Source organism: Hyla sarda, chromosome 4 (genome assembly GCF_029499605.1).
Source record: "Hyla sarda isolate aHylSar1 chromosome 4, aHylSar1.hap1, whole genome shotgun sequence".
Lineage (NCBI taxonomy): Eukaryota > Metazoa > Chordata > Amphibia > Anura > Hylidae > Hyla > Hyla sarda.
In genome coordinates, this window is record NC_079192.1 from 326368718 (window position 1) to 326388963 (window position 20246).

Consider the following 20246-nt stretch of genomic DNA (forward strand, 5'->3'; position numbering starts at 1 on the left):
ATTTTGTATACTTTGAGGGGTGAAGTTTTTATAATGGGGTAATTTATGGGGTATTTCCAATATGAAGGCCCTTCAAGGCCACATATTGTATATGTGAATCAATATATCTTTTATTTGGAATGTCTATTTTCCTCATAAGCAGAGAGCTTCAAAGTTAGAAAAATGCTAAATTTTTTAATTTTTCATGAAATTTTGGAATTTTTCACCAAGGAATGATGCAAGTATCCACGAATATTTACCACTAATATAAAGTAGAATATGTCACAAAAAACTATTTCGGAATCAAATTAATAAGTGTGACAGTGTGGCAAGGAAAGGGTGCATTTCCCACACTGATCCTGCAGAAATCTCCACCTGTGGACTAATCAATGAGGCAGCAGAAAGGGGAAGGGTCCTTTAAAAGGAAGAGAAACAGAATAATCTGGGCTCTCCCCTAGACAGAAGTGGCTGTTAGAGGGGGGAGACACCGTGTCCAGTGCCAGGCGGGCATAGCAAGGGCTGCTGAGGACACAAGCGTGGACTCCCGGAGTGAGAGACGCGGCTCCTGTAACATATAGCAAGGTGGCTGTACGAATGGGACTTTATGTTCAAATGTGAACTGTGTCTTATAAGGCTGCAGGACTTATTGTGTTTAAACTGACAGGGAAAAGCCCATCAGTTATTAGTCAGGGCATGCTACATGTGTAGTGAGTGGCTAGACGGCCTAGGAGTTATTTTTATGTTTTGTTTATCCTGCATCCCGGTTAATAAACCTGGCGAGGAGCCAGAATTGCAGAAAGGACTCACTGTTTGCCGGTTTATTGAGAAGAAACGCATCCTGTGGCGTGGTCCAGGACGATCCCAGAGCTAATCCCCAAGACGGATCGTCACAATTGGTGGAGGATGCGGGCACACGTTGCTAGGAGCAACCAGTGGTCAAGTTGCAGTGGAGTTGTTACCGGGAGCAACCAACTGTGCATGTTACAAGTGGAGCAGGACTGAGCCTGTGGTGAAGGCGTTGCTAGGGGCAACGGATCGCAACACATTGGAATTGTTGCTAGGGGCAACGATCCTGCCAACAAGTGACTGTTGGTGCAGCAGGAGTGTCTGACAAGTGTGTCAAAGCAGCGGTGATCTGTGCAAGATTTTGTGCAAAGATGGGTCGACGTCGCAAGGCCGTTGCTATGAGCAACCGACAAGGATGGCAACCGGATATCGCCAAGAGGCATGGAGTGGTGAGCACCTTAAAGAGATCAGCGGCAGCTCAGCAAGAAGATGTCTTCACACCTGATAAGTCTCTGGCCAGGAGGTCAGAAAAGATGGACGTGAGGACTCGTGAGATGATAGTCGGTGGTATCCCGCTGTTTGTGGAACTGGATTGTCGCCAGGCTGTATCCAGAGTCATGCCGGACATACTACCCTTTTTGAAGACCCGACTAGAGACTGTTAAGACTGTTCTGATTGACTTTGAAACTTGTTATGGAACAGTAAGCCATGTTATGGAGGTGTGTGCAGAGCTTAATGTGGAGTTTATATTGGGCAGAGACTTCCCCTATTTTTGGCCTTTGTGGAATGGGGAGAATGTGCCAGAGAAATCGCACACAAAGGTTCCTGAGGTAAAGGTTGGCGTTGTCTCGCTAGATGACTGTGTGAACTCTGTCCAAGATGTCTCCAACCTGTGTCTAAGTGCAAAATCATGTGAGGGTGGGGCGCCCCTCATGAAGGCTGATGGGACTGTTCACACTCTGCAGGTTGGACTAAAAAAGTCTAGTGAACAGAAAAGGTTGAATGCAGGACTGGGAGAAAATATTACAAAAGGCAATTTGCATGAGTTTGGTCATGTAGATATGAACTGTCCTGTCAATTCTGAACATGTGCAGTGTGATATTGTATTGTGTGAAACATGCATGCCTATGTCTTCTCATGTAATGTGTACTGCTACCAACTCTGACAGGACAAAAGAAAACTTGTGTGAGTTGGTTGTAGATGGTAAAAAGATGGCGGCTATTCTAGACCCAAGATTGGCAATAAGTCTAGTAAAGACCAGTAGCAGAAAGCCAGATCCTGACATAGTGTCTATACAGGCTGATTTTTGGGGTTATAAAACTGTTGATGTCTGTTTTTCTACTCCCTATGGTACAGTGAGTCACAAGGTTGCAATAGCGCCCTCCTTGGAGTATGATGTAGTACTAGGGACAAATTTTCAATTTTTCCAGCAATTATGGGAAGACTGTCAGGTGACTAGAGCAGGTACACCTGATAGGCCCACAACACTTGACTTGCATCACACACTAGGTGAGAGTCACTCAGCAGAGGCTAAGGACAGGGAGTATCAGCAGTCACTAGACACATGTCAGGTAGGGGTCTGCCAGATTGCTGGGAGAGCTGAAGAACAGACTGTGAGTCAAGTCCAAGAGGATCCGGAGACTCAAGTGAAGAGTGTGCCTCTGACTGAAACAGAGTCTTCAGTAAAACCAGAAACGGAGCAGGTTCTGGAACATAGGTTCCATCCTCAAGTTAAAGATGAGTCAAAAGGGGGGCTGAAATTGCATGGTCATCTAGAAGGGAAGATGGTGGCCGAAAAGGAAGCTACAGTGATGGCTGTGGATAAAGCAAAAGTGCTGAAGAAAGTACATGTGGAGCCGGGTGCTGCGCTTACTGTCACTGACAGAGTCCTGAGTGAAGGAAATGTGACATCTGAACCAGAGATGGATCCTGACTGGGAAGGTAGAACCATTAAACCAGATGTTGTTGCAGACCCCAAGGCCCTTGATGTCTCTGCTGGACAGCAGAGAGATAATGTTGAAGTGAAAGAGAAGTCTGCGAGTGAGCAGAGAGACAGCGAGAAACTGTCCAGGAACTACCCTAAGGCCCATGGGACCAAGTCCCTTGCAAACGGGAAGACAACTCCTAAAGGAGGAGAAGAGCTGGATCAAGTTGGCTCAAAGGAAGAGACAGGCCAAGAACAGGTGACGGTCAGAAGACAAGAGAATGTCTCAAGTTCCTGCAGCGAGAGTGAAGAGACCACTGTAAGTAAGAGATCTCAGAAAAACCGAGCTGGACTTTGTAAGAAAAGAGAGCAGATCCAGAATCTTGAAGAAACCTTACAGATGATTTCTTCAAAATTGGCACAAAAAGAAGAAGAGGTGTATTACCTGATGGAGGACAAAGAAAAATCGCTTGTAGACTTGAAGAAAGAGAAAGAAGCGAAGCTTCAGATGCAGAAAGATATGGAGATCCACCAAAGTGAGCTTGTGGCTCTGCAGGATGAGCTGTTCCGCTCCCAGGGTCATGTGACCAGCAAGGAGAGCGAATTGGAGAGGCTGGTCCAGCAGTTGTCACTCAAGGAGGAAGAAGTGAATGTTCTGTCTGAGGCATATCGGGCTCTACAAAGTGATCACCAGGCTAGGTTGGTAGCCATGGAAGAGCTTGAGAATGAGAAAGTGGTAATGGCTCATAAGGTGCAGAGCCTGGAGGCGCAGAACGAAATGCACATTAAGTCTCATGCAGCTACCTTGGATTCGCTGGGAAGGCAGATCTCCAAACAAGAGGCTCAGCTAAAAGTCTATGAGCAGAAAGTGTCCGAGATGGAGCTACTGAGTAAAGACAATGAGCAGATGAGACAACAACTGCTGTCCCTGGAAGATACTGTCAATAACTTGACAGAATTGCTAGAAAGAGAGAAGGTGAACTCCTCTAAACTCAAGAGTGAGCAGCAGAAAAACTTAAAGCTGGAAGGGGACATGAAGGTCCTAAAAGAAAGCAGTGTCCAGGCTGCAGCAGAACTGCACAAAGAGAAACTTGCCGTTGGGAGACTTGAAGGGCAAATTGCTCAGTTGTATGAAGAACTCAGAATGAAAACCGAGAGTCTGCAGAAGAAGCTGCTGGAGATGGAGATGCCTCCTCTAAAAGTGTCAGAGTCTGAGCGAAGGGCTCAAGAAACAAAGCAGCTGAAGCAAGTCTCACAAGAAGCTCCGGAGTCTGGATGCAGAGTCCGTGATCAGAAAAATAAAGGCGGTACAGACATGGATGGTCGGGGCCAGAGAAGCTCACACTACAGTCCAGCCTTTGGTGAGAGAAGGCAGAGGCCTGAAAGGACTACCTTGTTTGCAGCCAGTGTCCAGGGCGTTGCCGTGAGCAACATGAAGAAGGTAGGAGGCTCCAAGGAAGTCTTTGGAACACCAGTTGTGAAGAACAGTTTCTATAAAGTGAAGCTGAAAGTTCCTGAAGACTTGCAGCAGATGTGCGTAAAGGAATCGGCTCATAAAGACTTTTCAAAGGCAGTGGAAGCCTTTTCGGTGTCTTATGACTCAGAGAATGCCCAGCTGGTCATCTTGTCTGACAATGAAGTTACCATTCAGAGGGTGAACATGTTGGGTAACATCCATTTCCGAAGTCTTCGAACAAAATTGTCTGTGATATCGAGAATCAAAGAAGCCAGAAAGAATCTGGAAAGCTTATGTCTGTCAGTGTCTAGATTCCATGTGCAGTTTGATGGACGAAAAGACTTGATGCGCTCAGTAATCGGCACTCATGGCACAAATATACAACAAGCAAGGAGAATCCCTGGGGTGACTGCTGTTATTCTTGATAAAGATACATGTACGTGTCATGTGTATGGTGAGAACCAAGATGCTGTGAAGAAGGCAAGAAGTTACCTGGAGTTGGCTGAGGTGGTAATGTGGGTTCCCCGAAACTTGGTGGGAAAAGTCATTGGGAAGAAAGGAAGGCACATTCAGAAGGTTGTCGACCAGTCAGCGGTTGTCAGAGTGAGAGTTGAGAGTAATAAGAAGAGCTCCCAAGACGAGGGAATGGTCCCCTTTGTATTCCTGGGCACAAAGGACAGTGTTACTAAAGCAACCATTCTACTGGACTACCATCTCAAAAGGTTGAAGAAAGTGGACCAACTTCAGCTAACTCGACCAAAGAGAAGGACAGATGCATGGTCGTGTGTGCACTGTCTTTTGAAGACAAGTGCTCATCCCCAGTGGTCTGAGCAGAGGGGGGGGATATGTGACAGTGTGGCAAGGAAAGGGTGCATTTCCCACACTGATCCTGCAGAAATCTCCACCTGTGGACTAATCAATGAGGCAGCAGAAAGGGGAAGGGTCCTTTAAAAGGAAGAGAAACAGAATAATCTGGGCTCTCCCCTAGACAGAAGTGGCTGTTAGAGGGGGGAGACACCGTGTCCAGTGCCAGGCGGGCACAGCAAGGGCTGCTGAGGACACAAGCGTGGACTCCCGGAGTGAGAGACGCGGCTCCTGTAACATATAGCAAGGTGGCTGTACGAATGGGACTTTATGTTCAAATGTGAACTGTGTCTTATAAGGCTGCAGGACTTATTTATGGACATTTATCAACGGGTTTAGTCAGGTTTTCTTTACTATAATTGTCGCAAAATTGTCGCAACTGCGACTACACGATTTTTCGTGCGACATTTTGACTGGAAAGCGAGAAAAGCAAGTTTTCCTAAAATCTACTATGTAGTAATAATTTTAAAATGGACTACGGGTAGTCAGGTATTTATTAACTGCGAAAGTCGCAACTGCGCAAAAAAAAGTCGCAACAGCGTTAAAAATTGACTAAATTTACTCCAGCTCAAACATGGAGCAGAAAAAGCTACTACTAAAGTAAAAAAGGAAAAATTGCTTACGTGAAAGAAAATTATCAACAGGCTGAAACCAGTTGATAAATACGTCGCACATAAGCAAAAAAAAAGTAAGGAAAAAATTACTAAAAAAAAGAATACATAAGCAAACATTGATAAATGTCCCTCATTGTGTTTAAACTGACAGGGAAAAGCCCATCAGTTATTAGTCAGGGCATGCTACATGTGTAGGGAGTGGCTAGACGGCCTAGGAGTTATTTTTATGTTTTGTTTATCCTGCATCCCGGTTAATAAACCTGGCGAGGAGCCAGAATTGCAGAAAGGACTCACTGTTTGCCGGTTTATTGAGAAGAAACGCATCCTGTGGCATGGTCCAGGACGATCCCAGAGCTAATCCCCAAGACGGATCGTCACATAAGTAAAAGCATCCCAGAGTTATTAATGCTTAAAGTATCTACAGTATGAAAGAGATGGGCACCGCAACAATGATAAACGTGGGTGCAAAGAGGTTGCCCAAGCATGAAACTAATACAAAGAAAGAAAGAGTGGCAACCACAGATAATGCACACCAACACATGTGTAGATGAATATGAAAATCACTTTATTAGCAAAACCACAAAAGGGGAGACCATATTAAAAAACACTTAAAACCACATGTAAATGCACAAAGGAAAGGGACGTAACCCTACCTCCACCCCCTAACCCACACTCAATAGCGTGTAAGTTGGAAACTGTCCGAAAAATAAATGCTAATATACCATGCCTAGTCCTTTAAAAATGAAAAAAATATGAATATCAAGAATGAAACTATACAATAATAATAAAGTGTCACGTGCAATACCGATAATAATCCGAAAAAATAAGTAAATAAATAAGTAGACACCACTATACACTCTACCAAATGATTCACACCATATTAAAAACACTTAAAACCAAATGTGCAAGCTGTCCCTCTATCTCGCGGTGGAAACTGTTCTGCACTTTTTCATTTTCTACATTCCTTCCATGGGCCTGAGTTCTTGAGTATACTTTATTGTCCATTGCCACACATTTTTTCTATTTTGGGAGAATAGTTTATTGATGTATACATTATTTGTTTTATAGGCACATTGGTGTGAATCATTTGGTAGAGTGTATAGTGGTGTCTACTTATTTATTTACTTATATTTTCGGATTATTATCTGTATTGCACGTGACACTTTATTATTATTGTATAGTTTCATTCTTGATATTCATATTTTTGTCATTTTTAAAGGCCTAGGCATGGTATATTAGCATTTATTTTTCGGACAGCTTCCAACTTACACGCTATTGAGCGTGGGTTAGGGGGTGGAGGTAGGGTTACGTCCCTTTCCTCTGTGCATTTACATGTGGTTTTAAGTGTTTTTAATATGGTCTCCCCTTTTGTGGCTTTGCTAATAAAGTGATTTTCATATTCATCTACAGATGTGTTGGTGTGCATTATCTGTGGTTGCCACTCTTTCTTTCTTTGTATTAGATTAATGCTTAAAGTGACAGTGGTCAGATGTGCAAAAATTACTCTGGTCCTTAAGGCCAAAATGGTCTTGGTCCTTAAGGGGTTAAAGGGTTCTGGATGCAAAAAAAATAAGGGTGGTGCTGTTTCTGAATAAGCCCTTTTAGGCTAGGTTTCCACACAGGTTTTTCTATGGCGTTTTTTTTTTTTTTTCTTTGGAAAACTGTCACTGTAGGTTTTGAGCCAAAGTCAGAAGTGGATCCAAAAGGAAGGAGAAGTATAAGTCCTTCCTTTACATTTCCCATTCCTTCTGAATACACTTCTGACTTTGGCTCAAAAACGTTTTCCAAAAAACTCCAGAAAAAAACCTGCAGGTTCTAAACAATAATGTGAAATGTTCCATTTTAACTAAACGTTTTGTAAATATGTTCTTTTTTTAATTTTATTAGAAATGTGTTAACAGAGAAGAAATAAAATGAAAGATGCACAAGTAGACTATGACTAATTCCTATTTTATTGGAATGTAAATGAAGAATTTTATTATGTGACTAAAGGCAAAGTTTTTACTAATGCTTCAATTTTAATACCACAATTAACTATAAAATGTAAAATAAAGAACATAGACAGCTGTTCTTCTGGCTGTTAAACACGCAGAAAAGCTTACGGCCTCATCATTATTCTTCTGTGTACCATCAATACCAAATACCGTAGAGTATGGGTTATGGTACAAATGCCGTATATTACCTGTCTGTAACATTGATGCGCTCGAGTTAGATGAATGTGTAATCCACAAGGGTTTCTTTTTCCTTTCCATTCTTCCCACAATCTTATCCTTCACTCATTATATGCATTGTAATAATCCTCCGTTCAGTAATGAGCCTTCACTCACACCGGCTGTCATGTTCTCCAGTCTCTAGTCATTGCAAAAGACTCTGCTTGGCTTTTCAGATAGTCAGTGGAGTGAAGCACTACAGGCTACATATGTATAAGGTCCATCGAGTATGCCTGGAGGAGCAAGATTAGGCCGAGCTGTTCATGGACTACAGCTCCGTTTTATTTGTGAAGCTCTTTTATTTACCCATTTAAGGTCCTGGTTTGAAATACAAAATTTGTAGCCAATTTGTAATTAAAAGAAAATGTTCGCTCCAGGGCCTGATGAGAGCAGGGTGCTGCATGCGAGCTCGTGGGGGTCCCCAGCGGCGGGACCCCGCGCGATCAGGCAACTTATCCCCGATCCTTTAGATAGGGGATAAGTTGTCAGCACGGTAGTACTCCTTTAAGACAGGGCGTGTCACAGGCAAGCACTGAGTTCATCCTCACTCACTGTCCATTCACTTCTTCCCTGAGTCTGTTGTACTGTGCTGGGTCTCTTCATCCAATTCCTTTAAGAATTCCTTAAAAGACCTCAATTTAAAGTGTGAGCTAACCTAAGCTTAAAGGGGTACTGCAACCAAAATTAACATATCCCCTATCCACAGGATAGGACATAAGGAGCTGATTGTGGGGGGTCTGAGCTCCATTCATTTCTATGGGAGTGTCGATGATGCCCAAGTGCTCAACTCTGGTCTTTTCTAGCTTCCATAGAAATCAATGGAGTGTGTGCCGTCTAATGCACCCGCTATTCACTCAGAGCCGGGTCCCCTTCTGGAGATCGTAGAGGATGGGGGATAAGTTCATTTTGGCTGAGGTATTTCTTTAAAATTGACATCCCTTTTACAATGGAAGACCATATTATAAGAATTACCGGGGTTCCACTGAAATACTGTTCTAAACACAACGTTGATGTGGTGAAAGAATTAGCAGATTATGCAGAAATGTAAGAAAGTTATTCTTTGTTTACTAAAAACTAAAAAACTAAAACCACAGCTTCAACAGTAATCCAAAAAAAATAAAAAATAATCATGGAGGTACATTTAACTTGTATAACACCAACTTTATTTTTATGAAACCAGACGTCAATGGAAAAACATTCTGAGAGTCCACTCTGTAAAAGGGATACCAATATCTAGGAGTTTATTAGTTCCCATAATATAATTGTACATGATTGGGGGACGTCTGCATTCCTTATTGAGTGAAATCAAATTGATGTAAACCTGATATCATGAGAATTTGCCTTTATGATTAGAGTCTTATAAGAAATACCTTGAACTGATTGGAATGATGAAATGGATCGACCTACAAATCAACAATCAGAGGTAAAATCATCTATTTTTATTCTAAATGTTTTCTGAATATTTAACAGATGGTTTTCACTTGTGGGCCAATTAGAATCATGCAAATACACTTGTCAGAGGTTATCAACAACATCCCTAGCAACCAATAGTAAAGTTGCCCACCCCCTCACTGTTTTCTTCCTCGAATATGCGAATATGCAAATATTTACATATGCGAATATAACGAATACACAAAAATTGCGAATATAGGCCGAATATTCGTCTATATATTCGTGAAATATTGCGAATTCGAATATGGCCAATGCCGCTCATCATGCTACCCTATTTCACAATAGTAGAACCTTAGAAGCAGCAGCAATATGTTAAAGGAGTTAAAGGAGATATCCAGTGCTGAAAAACTTATCCCTTATCCTAAGGATAGGGGATAAGTTTCAGATCACGGGGGGTCCGACCGCTGAGGCCCCCCGCGATCTCCTGTACGGGGCCCCGGCAGCCCATGGGAAGGGGGCGTGTTGGCCATCGCATGAAGCGGTGGCTGACACGCCCCCTCACTACAACTCTATGGCAGAGCCGGAGCGTTGCCTTTGGCAATCTCCGGCTCTGCCATAGCGATGTATTGAGTGGGCATGTCGGCTGCCGCTTTGTGCGTTGGTCGACACCCGCTATCTTGCCAGCGAGCCAGGGCCCTGTACAGGAGATCGCAGGGGCCCCCGATCCTATCCATAGGGGATACGTTTTTCAGCACTGGAATTCCCCTTTAAGATGTAAATCAAGCACTGGTGTGGAGCTTAATTCTTACTAACGTTTCCTGCATGTCTGTTTTTTGCGTTGGCTCTATCTCACTTTGCTGCTAAGTCTCCGACATAGATTTCATGTAACCCTTCTCTTAGTAAGTTGGTCTTGTCTTTCAGATGGACTTATAGATGTTTTAAGAGTGATTAATAAACAACTAATGGAGGAGAAGAGGAGCTATAAATTAGTAGTGTTGCTCGCGAATATTCGAAATGCTAATTTTATTCGTGAATACCGCATATTCGCGAATTCGCGAATATTCACGAATATAGCACTATATATTCGTAATTACGAATATTGTTTTTTTTTTTGTTTTTTTTTTACAGTACACATCACAGTGATCATCCCTCTCTGCTTCCAGCTTGTGTGGTGTAAAGAAGGCTCTAATACTACTGTGTGAGACTGGCGTGCGAATTTTCGCATATGCTAATTTTATATGCTAATTTTCGCATATGCAAATTTTTGCAAATGCTAAAATAAAACGCGAATATTACGGATATGCGAATTTAGCAAATATATCACGAATATTCGTCCATATATTCGCAAAATATTGCGAATTCAAATATGGAACATCAAAGAAAAAACCAGGGTATTCAGGGACACAAATTTCAAACTTTATTGTTTTAGAAAAAAGGACATACATTTAAAAACATTTTAAAAAAGGGGGGTACAAAGTACCAAGATGGTCCTACAAATGCACAACCGGAGGTCCATAAAACAAAGGGTTAATCACCAAGGAAATATCTATATATACAGATGGCTATAAAGAGCCTACTTTATAATAGCAAAAGTGTCCCGGAAGAAGCCCCGGAAGAAGCATTTAATTGCGAAACGTTGGGTGACGGAGGTCCTGGTGTGTCCGTAGAAGGTGATACTAACATCCTCTTGCTATGTGTATAAATGTATATGGCTGTTACCTTATTAAATATAGCCACTAGCTGGGACACTTTTGCTATTATAAAGTAGGCTCTTTATAGCCATCTGTATATATAGATATTTCCTTGGTGATTAACCCTTTGTTTTATGGACCTCCGGTTGTGCATTTGTAGGACCATCTTGGTACTTTGTACCCCCCTTTTTTAAAATGTTTTTAAATGTATGTCCTTTTTTCTAAAACAATAAAGTTTGAAATTTGTGTCCCTGAATACCCTGGTTTTTTCTTTGATGTTCTAATTTTGCATGGTATGGGAACATACAAATAAATATTGGCACTTTGTATGCAGAATTCAAATATGGCCTATGCCGCTCAACACTATGAATTAGTGCAATAAGTGACTACCCCTGGTGGACAACAAAGTGTAATACTCCAACCAAAGGATAAGATATTGACCATTTTCCTTTAGAGTAAGGGTTAACTAGATGTAATAAACAATTTACTATTAGAGAAGAAAAATGACATGATGAAGATGGAAGCCACAAAGTGGAAATATGTTTTGCCTGACCAATTTGGGCTCTGAAAAAGCCTGACAATATGGAATCAATCTTTTTTAGGAATTACTGAACTTTATTGCAGAGCGTGGAAGCTGGGAATAGGTCAAATCTATGGGCACGTCTCTTGTGAAGATTCCATTGCTTTTAGGTTTTCTTGTATCTCTTTGTGTCCTTTTTGGATTCCTCAGCCTTGAAACTGGCTGGAGGAAAGACATCATTGACCATTGCTTCCCTTTCACTTTTAATCTATTATGACATTTTGTGTGATTTCTTTTTTATTATAGCTGCATGAGAGGAATAATGGAAGAGACAGTTATGACACATTTTTATTAAGATTATAAGTAGTGGCTAAGATTTCAGCCTTCTCAAGGCCACACTGAACAATGAACAAAGAGATAATGTCCAATGACGTTCAGTAGCTCTGTACTCTTATCAAGTAACTTGTTTCTTTTATCAATAAACTGCAGAAGTAACACATACTATTGATAGCATTCATTCTAATCAGAAAATATTACGACTTTAAAGGGGTACTCCGCTGGAAAACATTTTTATTAAATCAACTGGTGCCAGAAAATTAAACAGATTTGTAAATTACTTCTATTTAAAAGTTCTTTACTTTTTGAATGTCCTTTCTGTCTGACCACAGGATAGTTTTGCTATGGGTATTTGCTCCTACTCTGGACAGTTCCTAAAATAGACAGAGGTGTCAGCAGAGAGCACCGTGGTCGTGACAGAAAAGAACTACGCAACTTCCTAAAGTATGTCAGGTGCCATTACTAAAGCAGCTGCTCAGGAGAACTGTTTGCTACAGCTGTGTGGGCTGTTGAATGCACCAATGAACAGGCTGATATAGGAACAGACACAATTTTTGTTTGCTGTTTTTATTTATTTATTTTTTTTTGCCCAGAAGAAAACACAACAAAAAACAGTTTCACTCCCAAGATGCAGTTTATGTAATGTTTTAAAAAAAAAATAGAGTGTATTAGTTTGAGTTTAGTTTTTTACTTTTTATCCCCTGCTATTTTTACATCACAAATTGTGATTCTTTTGGGTGAAAAATCGCTAGAAAAAAATGCCAATATCTATACAAGTCTATGGGAAGAAAAGCAGCACAATTTTTTGGGAAAAACAACATACCCTTAGCATGCTGCAATTTAGGAAAACTGCCACTGACCCTTAAAATGCCACATGTAGCCATGTAGGTATGGTGTTTTATATTTCCCTATTGACACCCAGCCAACTCCCACCTATTTTTAGGGTGATTTGACAAAAATGACAATTGTGTTTCCAGCCTAATAGACATATAGATCAGCCAATGCTCATTTATGCTCCCAAAATGAGTGATCAGTCATGCATCTCTGCCTACCCAATATTTGAGCTGTGTAAGGCCATGTTCACATGACGTGAAATGTGTGGAACGTCCACTCTCGGAAATGTTCCGTCTAATAGACAGCAATGCATCTCTGAGCAAAATCCACAAAAAGTATGGACAAGTCTATTCTTTGTACAGATGCCAGAAACATCTGCGTGCAAATTCCAGTGAAGCAGAATCCCATTGAAATCAATTCCAGAGGAATTGCGCACAGACATTCCACCGTGTGAACATACCCTAAAGGCAAACACAACAGACCTTAAAGATGCCCCCATCCTTCCAGAAAGTTATTAACCAGTTTGCAGGTTACTCTTTCCATATATTATATAAAGTATTATTTGTACAATGATTTTGTCCTCATTGTGTTTTCTTATATTTTGGTTGACATTACAAGGGCTATGGAACCAATTACCAGTTTTCTATAGAGTTATAAGCTCAGCTTACAATGGTTTTAACATGCAATGGTAGTTCTAAAACCAATAGATATTATGGGGGACATTTATCATTGCTTTTAGAGCATTTTTTGTCTATGTTTAGGCGCAGTTCCGGCACAAGCAGCATATTTTGAGACTTTTATGCGCCTTTTGATATAGACAGTTTCACTCTTTTTTCCTACCCCTAGAACTTTTTCTTTTTGACCATGCAGTGGTCACGTATTTATCATTTGTGACTTTTGTCAAAAGTCGCTATTTTGTACTTTTTTAGGCGCAAAGCTACACCACCTACCAGTAGGCGTGAGAATAATTTCTACCTTCCCCAATTCAACCTTTAACCTCTTGTGGACAACAGCGTCCCACTCCTCTTCTATGACACGCGCTCAGGAGTGTCTGGCATTAGAGATGGTGGCAGATAGCCACCAAAACCCATCTCTAATGCCAGACATCTCCGATCACGGTGATGCCCAGCTTTAACCCCTTAGACACCGCAATCAAATTTGATTGTAGCGTCTAAAATGCAAGTAAAAATGTCACGGCAGCTCTGTGAAAGTAAGTAAAAACACCTAACCTGCCGAATTCAGGACCCAGGAAAGTGTCTACCTCCCTCCCTCACAAGCGTCTAGAAAAAGTGTATGTGGTAGAGCTTTTCTCACCACAGCAGAGCTGCGCAAAATTCCTCATCCCACTGCACCTTCTTGATAAATAAGATGCACGCTAGCCAAACCCACCACTCAAATAAACATGGGGAAAGAGCTCTACCGTAGACATTCTTTGATAAATCTGGGCCTATACGTTGAGGGAACGCCGTATACGACTTCCTCTGGGGAATACAGCAGCTGATAAGTACTGGAAGGATTGAGGTTTTTTAAGTAGTTTTTTAGGAATTCTTCTTTATTCCAATTAGTGTTGAGCGGCATAGGCCATATTCGAATTCGCGAATATTCGCGAATATATGGACGAATATTCGTCATATATTCGCGAATATTCGCATATTCGTTATATTCTCGTTTTATTTTCGCATATGCGAACATTCGCGTATGCGAAAATTAACATATGTGAAAATTAGCGTATACAAAATTAACATATGCGAAAATTCGCATAGGCAAAAAGTAGCATATGCTACTTTTCGCATATGCGAATTTTTGCGCGCCAGTCTCACACAGTAGTATTACAGCCTTCTTTACACCACACAAGCTGGAAGAAGAGGGGGGTGATCACTGTGATGTGTACTGTGAATAAAAAATAAATAAAAAAAAACCGAATATTCGTAATTACGAATATATAGCGCTATATTCGCGAAATTCGCGAATTCGCGAATATGCGATATTCGCGAATAATATTCGAATTGCGAATATTCGCGAGCAACACTAATTCCAATACAGGGGAACCAAATAAATGTAGGCACATACTTTTATATAAGAATACCCCCCCATCCCCCCCAAAGGCCGCTCCCATGAAAAACACAGGTTTGGGTAGGTGCCCCAATTTAATGTCTGCACCATCACCCTCACCTCCCAGGCACTATTTATAGTATTGGTGTGTGAGGTTTAGAACATCAGATATAAAAATAGTGAGACTGAATTTTAATCTGAATCATTTTACTAGGCAGAAAATTCCCAGTCTGAATTTAGTTCTATTTATAGCATATGAACAGACACAACCAAATTCAGACATTTCAGAAGAGAGCAGAAAATGCGACAGGTCATCATAAGCAACACACGTTTTTCCTTTATAACATGTGTAGATATGATTCTTGTCAATAAAACAAGAAAAAAAGTGTGACTGGAATATTTAACCATAAATAGGTTACATATAAAGTACTTAGATATCACACATAAAATCAAGCATTCGCGTACATCTCCTAAATCCCGGGGTTTATTATCTGAGCATTTAGGCAGCTTGTTTTGCATAGATTTTCTCAGAAGTAGCACCCTGAACCATCTCACAAAAATCTCTATGATGGGAAAAGGGGAACGTATTTATAGTACTAACCGAGTTACTCTCAGTAGGATTTAATAAGACTCATATGGATTTCCTTATCCTCAAACTTCAAAACCAGTTCCAGACTGTCAGTAAATCAAGCGGTGACTGCTGTCAGACAACACGTAAAACTGCCGATCCCCAGCACATCCTATAAATATTCCCATGAACAGCATTTTTACAAAGAGACTTTAAGAGGTATTCCGGCCCAATACATCTTATCCCCTATCCAAAGGATAGGGGATAAGATGTATTGGGCCGGAATACCCCTTTAAACATCTGAGCAGGGAACATAAGACTGGCTATTTACGTGTGTGAGCACTTTGTGAGTCAATCTTATGTAACAATGACTGGTATTGGTAACAATTGTTTAGCGTTGACATATTTATTAGAGGTGGATGTTGCCAAAATGTTGGTTATAACAAAACAAGTCAACTACTGTTTGTGTGAAAATCTGCATAGCTTCCATTCATTTTCTTTTAGTTCATTAACCTATTACTACCCTATGCTAAAACAATATCATGCAACTCATAGGTAGTTCTCCAGTATTATTGGTGCAGTGATGACATGGTCATACACCCCCGACATCTCAATACAGAGGTATATAATATAGTACTATTGTCTTGTATTATAAAAGCAATCACAGGTCAAAAGCCCCAGTGAGGCTAAAAAAAAAAAAAAAAAAAAAAAAAAGGTTTTTTTTTAACCCTTTGTTTTTCCGTTTTTGCATTTTCGTTTTTTCTCCTTAACTTTTAAAAATCATAAAATTAAAAAATTTTGCACCTAAAAATCCATATGATGGCTTATGTTTTGCGCCACCAATTCTACTTTGTAATGACATCAGTCATTTTACCCACAAATCCACGGCGAAACAGAAAAAAAAATCATTGCGCGACAACATTGAAGAAGAAATGCCATTTTGTCGATTTTGAGGGGATTCCGCTTCTACGCAGTTAATTTTTCAGTAAAAATGACACCTTATCTTTATTCTGTAGGTCCATACGATTAAAATGGTACCCTACTCATATAGGTTTGATTGTGTCGTACTTCTGGAAAAAATCATAACTACATGCAGGAAAATGTATACGTTTAAAATTGTCATCTTCTATAACTTTTTTATTTTTCCATGATCGGGGTGGTATGAGGGCTCATTTTTTGCCCCATGATCTGAAGTTTTTATGTATTAATAGGACTTTTTGATCACTTTTTATTCATTTTTTCATGATATAAAAAGTGACCAAAAATACGCTATTTTGGACTTTGGAATTTTTTGCGCGTACGCCATCTACCGTGCAGTTTAATTAACTATATATTTTTATAATTTGGACATTTTCGCACGTGGTAATACCACATATGTTTATTTTTATTTTCACAGTTTTTTTTTTTTTTTATGGGAAAAGGGTGGTGATTCAAACTTTTCTTAGGGAAGGGGTTAAATGATCTTTATTAACTTTTTTTTCCACTTTTTTTTTTTTGCAATGTTATAGCTCCAATAGGGACCTATAACACTGCACACACTGATCTTTTACATTGATCAGTGGTTTCTCATAAGAAACCACTGATCGGTGATTCTGCCACTTTACTGCTCATGCCTGGATCTCAGGCACTGAGCAGTCATTTGGCGATCGGACAGCGAGGAGACAGGTGGTGACCCTCCTGCTGTCCTGCAAGCTTTTCGGGATGCCGTGATTTCATTGTGGCGATCCCGAACAGCCCCCTGGGCTAACTGGCAATGGTTTACTTTCACTTTAGACACGGCATTCAACTTTGAACGCCGCGTCTAAGGGGTTAATAGCGCGCGGCACCGCGATCAGTGCCGTGCACTATTAGCCACGGATCCCGGCATTTGCTATGTACCGGACCTGCTATGACGCAGGGCCATGGCGTGGCCCCGCGTTATAGACAGGGAGCGAGCTGAGGGCGTACAGGTATGCCCTCCATCCCCAACAGGTTAAATATATATATTTATTTAAACTAAAAAAAATTATCAATGAAAAGGGATTTTCTTGTTTAAAGCATACCTGTTATATCCCACAAAAAAAAAAAAAAAAAAAGAGTTATATGTTACTTGGAACCGAATCCTGATCATGTACTTATAATTTTTATGTGTCTGGCACCTATATTTCTCACAAATACCTTCTATCTGTTGCCCATTTAGTTTGCTGTCCTGTGCCTAGTCCTGCCCTCACTTACTAGGCTTTGTCCCTTCCCAAGCTTCAGCTGGACAGGATTATGTTCTGGATATTATAGGGACCCCTAGTGGTGTTTTTTTTTTTTTTTTTTTTGAAAGCCATGGTTTCTATGACAATTTTCTTATGAAGTATATAAGAAAGGTTAAAGGGGTATTCCAGGAAAAAACTTTTTTATATATATCAACTGGCTCCAGAAAGTTAAACAGATTTGTAAATTAATTCTATTAAAAAATCTTAATCCTTTCAGTACTTATGAGCTTCTGAAGTCAAGGTTGTTCTTTTCTGTCTAAGTAATCTCTGATGACACGTGTCTCGAGAACCGCACAGTTTAGATGCAAATTCCCATAGCAAACCTCTTCTAAACTGGGCGGTTCCCGAGACATGTCATCAGAGATTACTTCGACAGAAAAGAACAACCTAAACTTCAGAAGCTCATAAGTACTGAAAGGATAACGATTTTTTAATAGAAGTAATTTACAAATCAGTTTAACTCTCTGGATCAAGTTGATATATAAAAAAAAGTTTTTTCCTGGATAACCCCTTTATTGTTTTGCCAAGATGTACAACGCATAAAAAGTTTTTACTTTTAATAGTGCCCTTTTATTATCATAATTTATTATTGTTTATAATATTATTATTATTATTGTTATACTGTTCAATAAAGTACAGTATGTAGTTGGCCTCACTTTTCAAGATCTATGGAATGATAAGAATAAAGTTTTTATAATTTTTATGTTATTTATAATTTTTATTATTGTTATTTTTAATGCTTAACGAACTACAGTTGTTAGTTGCCCTCACTTTTTAAGACCTATAGTTATTTATACCACAGAGTGAACTATGTTAAAAGGAGAAATCACATAAAAATAACAGAAATATTGTTATTGTTTTTTTTCCTACAAAATAAATAATAAAAAGTTAATCCAGTTATATGTACTTCAAAATGTTTTCAATGAAAAGTACAACTAATGTGACAGAAGCATAAAAAGTGCTACCGAGAGAATTATTTCAGATTGTGAATATGTAAAAATCATAGAGTCACTGTCATTTAATATAAAACATTTGACATGTTAAAGAGCCAAGTTTCCCAACCAAGGTGCCTCCAACTGTTGCAAAATTGAGTTTGTGCAGACAACAGCTATTCACACATATACAAAATTGGGTCCAACTTACATGTACAGTACTATATATGGACACTTTTATGTACCTGTTTTTGCTATGCACAACTTTTTTTTACACAAGTTTTTTTTTTTGTGTTTTCAAGGCTTTTTTCAGACTTGTGTGTGGTTATAGCTTAGTATGTTTATTAAAAATGAAAATTTTTGCCCGTTTCACCCACTGAAATCAATGGAAGAGGAAAAACTTGCTGTTTTGTTTTTAGTTTTTTACTGTGTGGACATACTCTTAAATCATAATGACTCATCAGTCTATACACAGTACAGTACATAAATCCCTATAAAATATCTAGTGCATACAAATAATGTAGAAAAGAAACCATTAGTCAACCACTACTTTTAAATTATAGTTATATAGTTAGCAACTATAAACAAAAGGGAGTTTTATAACTTTATGTTGAGTCATAAACCAAAGCAGTCGTGCACTAGGTTCGAGCCATAGCTGGGTTATCTGGATATCAAAGCATTTGAAAGATCACAGCTTGGGTAATGTTACATAATGCCAATCTGGTTCCTCTAAAGCCAGCAGAAGGTTATCATTATGGAGATGTGGAGATTGCCCAGACTAGGTATATTTACACTACAATGAATCAGACCCAGGGATTGCTTTGTATAAACATGTTTAGAGCCCAACATGGATTTTCCTCTCCAAGTAAAATGTATTCCAGGAAGGACAAATGTAGGAAATGTCTAATTCCCCTAAAGATTTAAAAACAACAACATACCGTGCAAACAGCTTGTGGCAATAGAACATTATATGTGTACAATTTCCATGGTTCCTACAATTATTTATGTGGGTCCAGCATCTGCAGGTACATAAACTGGAAAAAAAAAATGGCTCTTGGAAGAAAAAACTAAAAAATGAAGCATCCTGAAGGCCAATATTAGGATTAATATTAATATTATTTGCAGGAATAATCTACTAGTACTGTATGTCTATGCATATCTCTAAATTCTAGTATATAGTATAGTTTAAAAAAAAATATATATATATAAAAAAAAAAAAATATACAAAAAAATATATAAATAAATAATATATAAATATATATATATATATATATATATATATATATATTTATATAGCAACAGAAGAATGCAGCAGCACACTGCCAGCACAAAGATATAGATGAAACATGAATATGCAGTTAAAACATGGAGAGCTATACAGCTATGGTGTAATAGATGCAAATGTGAAACTATGAAATAGTGAGGCACTTAGTGAGGCAATTTGTCTCTGCCGGCGGTCAAATAGCTTGGACCGTCCCACCGCGATAAGGTGGCCTCATTGGGACGGACCCTACACTGTGTATATGCCTCTGTGTGAACAGTTCAGTAAGCATGGCAGGGTCTGGAACATCCAAGACACCTTATATACACACCTGATAGAGGTGGGTGGGGTGCAAGGCCAACATGGAGGTAGCCACTCCCCCGTATGTGCAATACAGACAAAGAATAAGTCAGCCAGCACTTTAGTTGATACCAAACTATTATATGGACCTGGCCTACAGGTGCACGCTACTAGGCTAGATATACAGCAACAGAAGAATGCAGCAGCATATTTATATGACTCTTTTATGGGACTAATAAAAGCTTTAAAAGAGCCCTACTAACTTGGCTTCCTCTCTCCCTCCG

The 20246-nt window shown here is 39.7% G+C and overlaps 1 protein-coding gene and 1 long non-coding RNA gene across 2 annotated transcripts in view; one reads left to right on the forward strand and one right to left on the reverse strand.

The window, feature by feature from the left end:
- The window catches only part of LOC130369585 (uncharacterized), an 87193-nt gene that overhangs the window by 19402 nt on the left and 47545 nt on the right, over nucleotides 1–20246 (reverse strand). The window lies entirely within an intron of this gene.
- Nucleotides 1497–5305, forward strand: LOC130369583 (uncharacterized). The gene has a single exon (XM_056575002.1). It carries the CDS (start codon nucleotides 1698–1700, stop codon nucleotides 5094–5096), a length of 3399 nt encoding a protein of 1132 aa, XP_056430977.1. The 5' UTR covers nucleotides 1497–1697; the 3' UTR covers nucleotides 5097–5305.

What these genes read in the sequence shown, in the direction of transcription:
- LOC130369583 (XM_056575002.1), top strand. Translation starts at nt 1,698, where the DNA reads ATGAAGGCTGATGGGACTGTTCACACTCTGCAGGTTGGACTAAAAAAG.